The 7,501-nt window shown below is 45.2% G+C and overlaps 1 protein-coding gene across 2 annotated transcripts in view; it reads left to right on the plus strand.

Moving 5' to 3' along the window:
- SPTBN1 (spectrin beta, non-erythrocytic 1) overlaps nucleotides 1-7,501 on the plus strand; it is a 175,362-nt gene that overhangs the window by 39,736 nt on the left and 128,125 nt on the right. For both annotated transcript variants that reach the window (XM_018564321.1, XM_018564323.1), the window contains exon 2: nucleotides 4,254-4,438. In XM_018564321.1, coding sequence (XP_018419823.1) covers nucleotides 4,297-4,438 — 142 coding nt within the window. In that variant the 5' untranslated portion in view covers nucleotides 4,254-4,296. The remainder of the gene's footprint in view (nucleotides 1-4,253; nucleotides 4,439-7,501) is intronic.

The following is a 7,501-nucleotide window of genomic DNA, read 5'->3' on the forward strand; positions in this document are numbered from 1 at the left end:
GCCCCCCCCCCCCTCAAACCCCCCTGCCCCTGTAGCATGAACCAAACCACCACCCCACCGCTTTCCCTTAGACGCCGTGTACTTATTTCAAGCCATAGATTCGCTGGTCAGTAGCACCATGATTGGGGTGGCAGCCTTGCAACCTGTGGTTACAAAAATATGGCTGAAGGGCTTCCTGATTCCACTACACACTGGTTCTATTTGGTGCTCATATATGATATCTGCCTACACAGTGATATCATTTAGAGTCTTGGGGATATACAGTTATAACACTGTGTGTGTGTGTGTCTTGCATGAAACTGTTATGGGATGGTAAAACTATTTCATGGCAGGAATGGCTTGTGGTCTTCCAGAATGTATACAGTTTGGTGAGAAGTAACCCACCCAGTCACTCTGCAGCTGATTCAGACATTCCATCAGCTGCTCAGTATAATATCCAGCTCTCTGCTTCCCAGAATGTCATAGTAATTTGTGTACCTGATTTATGATGAAGAGTCACAGGAACATTGTTTTATTCCAGAATTATAACAATGACAAAAGTAAGGGAATCTTTATCTTCAGGTAAAATAAAAGAACTACCCTTGCATGGGGCTTTTGCTGAACTGCAGGAGTTAACCCAGGGGTAGGAAACCTTAGCTGCTTTGGAACTACATGTCAGACATGACTTGCAGAGACATGATGGGATTTTTAGTTTCACCACAGCTGGAGTGCTGAGATTGCATACCCCTGGGTTACCTGCTTGTTAATGTCTAGGGCCTTGGTTCTCAACTGGTGGGTCGTGACCCAAAAGTGGGTTGCGACCCCATGTTCAGTGGGTCACCGCATGTCTTCCACTTGTCTAGTTTTGAGGCTCACCCCATAGAGCAGCACCTTCCATTCTTACACCGAGCAGCCATTCAAAAGATGCTGCCTAGCACTGAGTGTTGACTTGTCGAGGTGGGGTGGGCTGGAGGTATGGCTGCGAGGGAGCTCCATCCATACGTGCATTGCTTACAGCTCCCTCGCATGTCCTGTAGAGGTGCCTGGACTGGAGCGACATCACATTCTGCCTCCCGGAACCTCTACAGTGCGTGCATAGGAGCTGTACAAGCAATGCACATATGGATGAAGCTTCATCACAGCACAGCAGCCCACACTGCCGTGTGTTCCATTGCAGTGCGATTTGGGTTGCGACTTAATGATCGAAGACAAATGTGGGTCCTGAGGTTACACAGGTTGAGAACCACTGGTCTAGGGTATCTATGTAAGGACTTTTACTTACCTGATCCCCTAGTGCTCACCTCTCTCCCCTCCACTCCAAATTGGACTGTCCCTCGGCATCCTCATGTATAATGCTGTGCTATGGGCCCTGCATTGTATGTAATAGCATCAGCGAACCTGCGAGAATCGGATACGTAAAAGTCCTTTACACAATACCCTTAGACCCCCAATGAGTTGTTAACCCTTGCAATCTGGGAGTAGCCCCACCGCAGAGGTATTTTTTCTTACCTGGATATAGGCTTCAAAGTAGCAGATCTGAGCAATGTTTGGACTCCAGTTAGTTCAGTGTTATAGCCAGCAAGCATTGGTACAGAGCCATACCACCTGAAACTTTTGCTACATTGAAGTCTTTAACCTTTTGTTAGGACAGCATTGTTCAGATTTAGTTTACAACTGATGATCAGATCTGCCAGCACAGCACAGTACAGACAGGCTTACTTAGAACAAACATAACTTTGCACAGCCCCCTGCTTAACATTACATATGGGGAGGCTAGGTAGGATTTTTAAGCAAGCATTAAGCACTTAAAAACGTAATGTGGAATGTGATTGGGTAGATAAGCCAAATATAAAGTAGAAGTATACAAACAGACCACACTATCTAGAGAATTCCAATCCTTAGGACTTTATTGAAATTCACAGCAAATCCAGCACCTGGGGAGTCCTGATGGCAGCTAAGCAATTGGAGTGGTGAGATTTCTTTTGGCACTAAATATAAAGTAGATGTTATCCTAATGTGGCTGCAGAAGTGGAAATACCCTTTAAGGACCAAGTAAAATGTTGCCCTTTGTCTCCCTGGAGTCCAGCTTTGTCATATGAATTGAATGTTATTTGTAGTGACCTGGCGAACTGAATGTAGCCTTTTGATCCTGAAATCATAGTAGCAGTGAAAATAGTTGGGGGTATTTCCACAAATAGCTGTAAAGAGAACTATGGGGAAAAACACTTACCTCGTAGTTCTCTTTTAAGGGTCACGGGGGGACATATACTAGCGTCCTCCCATGACCCAAAGCTCAGTATATCGCAAGCTACAGCTCACAGTATACTGAGACCACCGGAGCCGGGAGGAATCTCAACAATGCTGTCGAGATCCACCCAGCTGCGTGAATGACAGCTGGCTCTGCCTATATAGAGGCAGAGCCAGCTATCTAAAGGCAGAGGCAGCTGTGCCTGCCCCATCCCTCGTCCGTTCCTCCACTCAGCGCTGGAGGATCGGAGCGGGGAGGGGGGGGAATCCCTGCAGGGAGCCGTGACTGACAGTCACTGCTCTCTGCAGGGAGATGATCGAGAAGTGAGCGAGCAACGGTATGCGTTTGCTCACTTCTCGATCCATAGAGCCGACCTGTGATAGTTTAATTGTCACACGTCGGCTCGAACTATGACGATGAGTGATTTTTACTCACCTCATAGTTCTCCTTTTTAATGCACAATCTAGAACGATGCCATTTTGCTTACTGGAAAGTTGGAAGTAATTTCCCGTGGTTAGTGTGGTTCACAAAATATCTCCAAACAGCAGAAAATGAGCAGCGGATAGGCCTGTGGTCTGGAGACGGTGAGAAGTTTAGATAAGTTGCTGAGCTTAAGAGGAAGAGGATGCCAGAGTTAACTTACATCTGCTATACACAATTGGATAACCATGGCAATAATGTATGGAAGGAAAACACCTCTTAACATTGTTCATAATGGGGATCCTGTGATCAGCATTGTTACTACCGGTCTGTACATGTTAAGGAGGAAGAAACCACAGAGGAAGGCCAATAGACATAGAATGTAGAAAGAGGTCCGTGACCAGTTAGAAAATATTCACTTAAGTTTCTAAAGATTTGTTGGGGTTTTGTTCTCATATTCAGGAGAAGCCATTTCCTGCAGTACAATGGAACAGAACTTGTTGCTTAGTAGAAGCTGTAAATCTTTGACTCAGTGGCGGTAAAGAAAAACTTGTTACAATTGTGGCTTTTTCTTATAAGGAGGCTTGGCAGTAAAAGAAATGTGTCTGCCGAGAGTCCTTTGGGTTTTGGAGGCACTTGTGCAGCATCATAATAGGGGGCGAGTGAGGATGGGGAAGGCTTATTAGTTCTAAGATCCCGTCTTGTTTTATAGTAGTGTATTGCAATGTGTGTATGATCTCTTGCCAGAAGGCATTATTTCTGTGCATTGACCTAATGTTCAGTGGCAATTTCAGTGCTTATAAAAACTGAATTCATGTGTTTGACATTAAATTACAAAAACAATAGCATCAATATGTTGGGGTACCCCATTAAAGAGACCCTGTTGCCAAACCATTCAATTTAATATCTTCCCTTAACTTTTATATGCGCATTATACATTTTTTAGTACATGTTATTTACCTGTAAAGGCACCCCTTGTGTAGACATCCATAACCCCTGCTGGGTGTGCCATCTTGGATGTGATATCTGCAGCCCTGTCTGGGGGCCCTCTGTTTGTTTGCCCTGTGTGGGTGCCCTGTGCATGACTGCACTGTCTGCATACCCTAATCATGACCTTGTCTAGGTGCCCTCTGGGTGGGTGCCCTCTGTGTGACTGCACTGTCTGGATACCCTATTCATGACTGCCTTGTCTGGGTACCCTCTGCGTGGGTGCCCTCTGCCTGACTACTTTTATTGGTAATGTCCTGTGCCTGTGTCCTTTTCACATGCCCTCTAACTTCCTAACTATCCTGTAAGCTCTCCCCCCGCCCCTTTCATGCCATGTGTGCCCTGACTCCTTGCCCCCATTGTTACATAAGAGTAGATGCACATAACAGACTTTTCTTTTAATATATAAGCTCTGCAATCACTTGTAATTTAATTTCTGCTCTCAGAATTGTGTGCTTTTGATGTTTTCACTACAAACATTTTCAGTGTTCCTCTTTTAATGGCAGCGAGCACTGCATGCATACTTTGAAAATTAGGCATTTCTTGCTGCTCTTTGGGCGTCAACTGTTTCTTACTGTTACATGTAGTGGAACCGACATGCAATGTATTTCTCTTTCAGATCAGAGTGAGCTGTAGCTGATGAGAGGTTAAGGAGGTTCAGGATGACGGCTGTCGCGACAGACTTCGACAACATTGACATACAACAACAGTACAGCGATGTCAACAATCGCTGGGACGACGAATGGGACAATGAGAACAGCTCTGCAAGACTGTTTGAGCGGTCCCGTATTAAGGCCTTAGCAGGTTGGTGCTTCATTCTTTTTTGACTGTATGCATATATATAATTGCTGATATCCCTCATTTCTCAGATCTTAAGATTATATACACCAATAACCTAATTTGCACTTCTGTAGTTTCAAATATTGGGCTAGAATTGCTTTCTATCCCCTCCATCCATAGAATTCTGCAGTCAGTTCCTTTTACAATGCACAGATGCCCCTTGACCAGGGCTGGACAAATTTCTGGAGCAAGGAAGCCAATGTTCTTAAAAATTACAGCTGGCGTTGTCAATGGAGCTGGCTCCTAAAAAAAAAAAAAAATCAGCTGGCTCCTTGATTGGAAAGGCTGGCTCCTGAATTCATTTAGGGCTAGTTCACACCAGTCACAGTGTGTTCCGGCCCGATTGTTGCCGGAACGTACTGGCTCACATTCCTGCAGCCTCACTTTGTTTTGGAGTGGGGGCGATGCATTGAAGTCAATGGCGCCGCAGTGCGATCACACGAACGCGTGGCACATTGGTGCCTGCATTCCGGTCCGGCACAGTCAGAAAAAATTGTGCATGCAGCATTTTTTTCTGACTGCACCGGACCGCCCCAAAACAAAGTGAGCCGGCCGGAATGTGATCCAGTGCGTTCTGGCACCAATCGGGCCGGAATGCACTGTGGCTGGTATGAACTAGCCCTAACTGGTCCTCCTCTGCCTTCAAAATAACTATAATTTTCATGTAATATTTGTTGGTCTGTCCCTATGCAGCCAGAGCTACCTGAAGAGCCAGTGACTTCTTTGTCACTGCCAAGAGCCGTAAGGACACTATTGTTGGTTTCCTTTTGGTTGTGCACGTTTACTAGGGATTTATTTGTTTTACAGCTTTACAGGATTCTGTGAATCCTTGCTTTTAAAATCCTGATAGCATTTGTGCTCTTATGAAGAATATAGGTTTTTACATTGCTGGAAATGGGACAAAACAATGCAAAACCAAATTAAACCACACACACACTCGCTTAATGCTTCGTCACACTTTGGAAAAGTTGTTCTTTAAACAAAATTAACTGATTTATAGTCATGGGTGTAACTGCGTGCATAGGGTACAATGTGTCCCTGGCCTATGAAACCTGGGCATGACTGCTGCTGTCCCTTATTAACCAGGTGTATATTCTCATTAGATTATGTACACCAAAGCAGTATTTCTCTTAGCTTTAATCTTTTTTGCTTTATTCCCCTGTGATCGGAGTCCCTAAAAGATTTTAGCCAGGCTTTTTTCATTAAAAAAAAATAAATAGCTGAATAGGACAGTTAAGGTGGCCATACATGACGTATACATGACATATACGACTGTTGGCGGGTTTGTGGCATGCTCGTAAGACAAATGCATGAGCAAGCGCACACAGCCCGTTCAGCATTGCAGTCATCGGAAGCCCGCCCTTCAGGGGTACGATCTGCCTGTCCAAGATGGGCAGATCGTAAGTTTTTTAAATTACCTTACAACCATCGCAAGACAAAAGTACCCCTGAAGGGCGGGCTTCCGATGACTGCAATGCTGAACGGGCTGTGTGCGCTTGCTCATGCATTTGTCTTACGAGCATGCCACAAACCCGCCAACAGTCGTACGATTCTCAGCGGGTTTTCAAACATGCTCGTTAGACAAAAGTCGTGCGACCTTACAGTAGCAGTGATCGCACGCCTTCCATACACCTTGCGATTATCGTACGATCGCGGGATTTCCCGCGATTATCGTACGATAATCGCAAGGTGTATGGGCACCTTTTAGTCTGAATACTTTACCTACAGCAAGCATTTAAATCTCATCAGACTTCACTAGCTGCATGCTTATTCCATCTGGAACATTCAGTTATGCAAATAGCAACTTCAGCTTTCATGTGGTGCTTTGACACTTAAAAGCACTTAACTGACCAATAGGTTTGAGAGATCTAACTTCTGTGCTGTAGTTGGTGTTTGCATAAATGAGCACCCTGATTTGTTAAAGCCTATCTTAGGGGAAGGGATGGGACACCCCATTGCAGTGGGGCGGTCTAGAGTATTGGGGAATGCAGTTTTACTGATCCCCTCTTCATGCTGCAAACGTGGCACCTGCAGCCTCATTCACCCCATACGCTTCACCGATGGGAGCTCTGCATTGTACAGGAGGATGTTGAGAGATGGTCCAGAAGCTGGAGCATAGGGGAGATAGGGAGAGTGCTTACTGTGGCACCTGCACCCTCTTCCACTCCCTATGCTCCAGCAATAGGAGGTCTGCTGATGACTTGCAGTACAATGTAGGGCCCACAGCCCTGCATTGTACAGGAGGACGCGGAGAGACGGTCCAGAAGCTGGAGGGGAGATGTAGAGAGTACAGACTGGGGGGAGGGGGATCAGGTAGGTAAAACTGTTTTTTTTTTATTATACCCTAGACAAGCATTTAACCCTTGCATTGTGGGAACAACCCAACTGCAAGGGGATTTTTTTCTTCCCCTGGAGTTGAGCTTTAAAGGAGAACTATGGGGTTAAGGCTTTTCCCCATAGTTCTCCTTAGGGTAACGGGAGGACACAAACTAACGTCCTACCGTCACCCTAGGCTCAGTATACCGCGAGCTGTAGCTCGCGGTATACTGAGACGCCGCAGTATACCGATAAGGCTTCTGCAGCTGTTGAGAGGTACATGCATGCCCATGTAGGAGCCCACTTTTCAGTCATGCTAGCAGTTTAGTTACATTATTGTAAGCACATGTTTAGGTTAAAACTCATGCATATAGTAATTTTTTTCAGTGGAACATAGAAACATGTACTTGTTTCTTGGAAGAAATGGATGAAAATATATATATTCAAAATCCCTAGTTTTGCAGACCAGCGGTCTTCACTTTAGCCATTTTCTTTGTGGTAACAGTAAGTAACAGAGAATGAGATGAAGCCATTGATCCAGAAGAGTCACTCGGTGTAGTGTGTGCTTGCTATAGTCTATTGCCCTTACACAAAGCCATACTACAAAGAAGATTAGAAATTCTGCAACATTTCACCTAAATTGTTGTGCTGGTTTATAATCTGCTCTCTCTGTGCCTCTTAATGTGCTGTTTAGAGAAAGGGGGGGGGGGG

This window comes from Nanorana parkeri, unplaced genomic scaffold (genome assembly GCF_000935625.1).
Source record: "Nanorana parkeri isolate BGI_ZX_2015 unplaced genomic scaffold, ASM93562v1 scaffold744, whole genome shotgun sequence".
NCBI lineage: Eukaryota > Metazoa > Chordata > Amphibia > Anura > Dicroglossidae > Nanorana > Nanorana parkeri.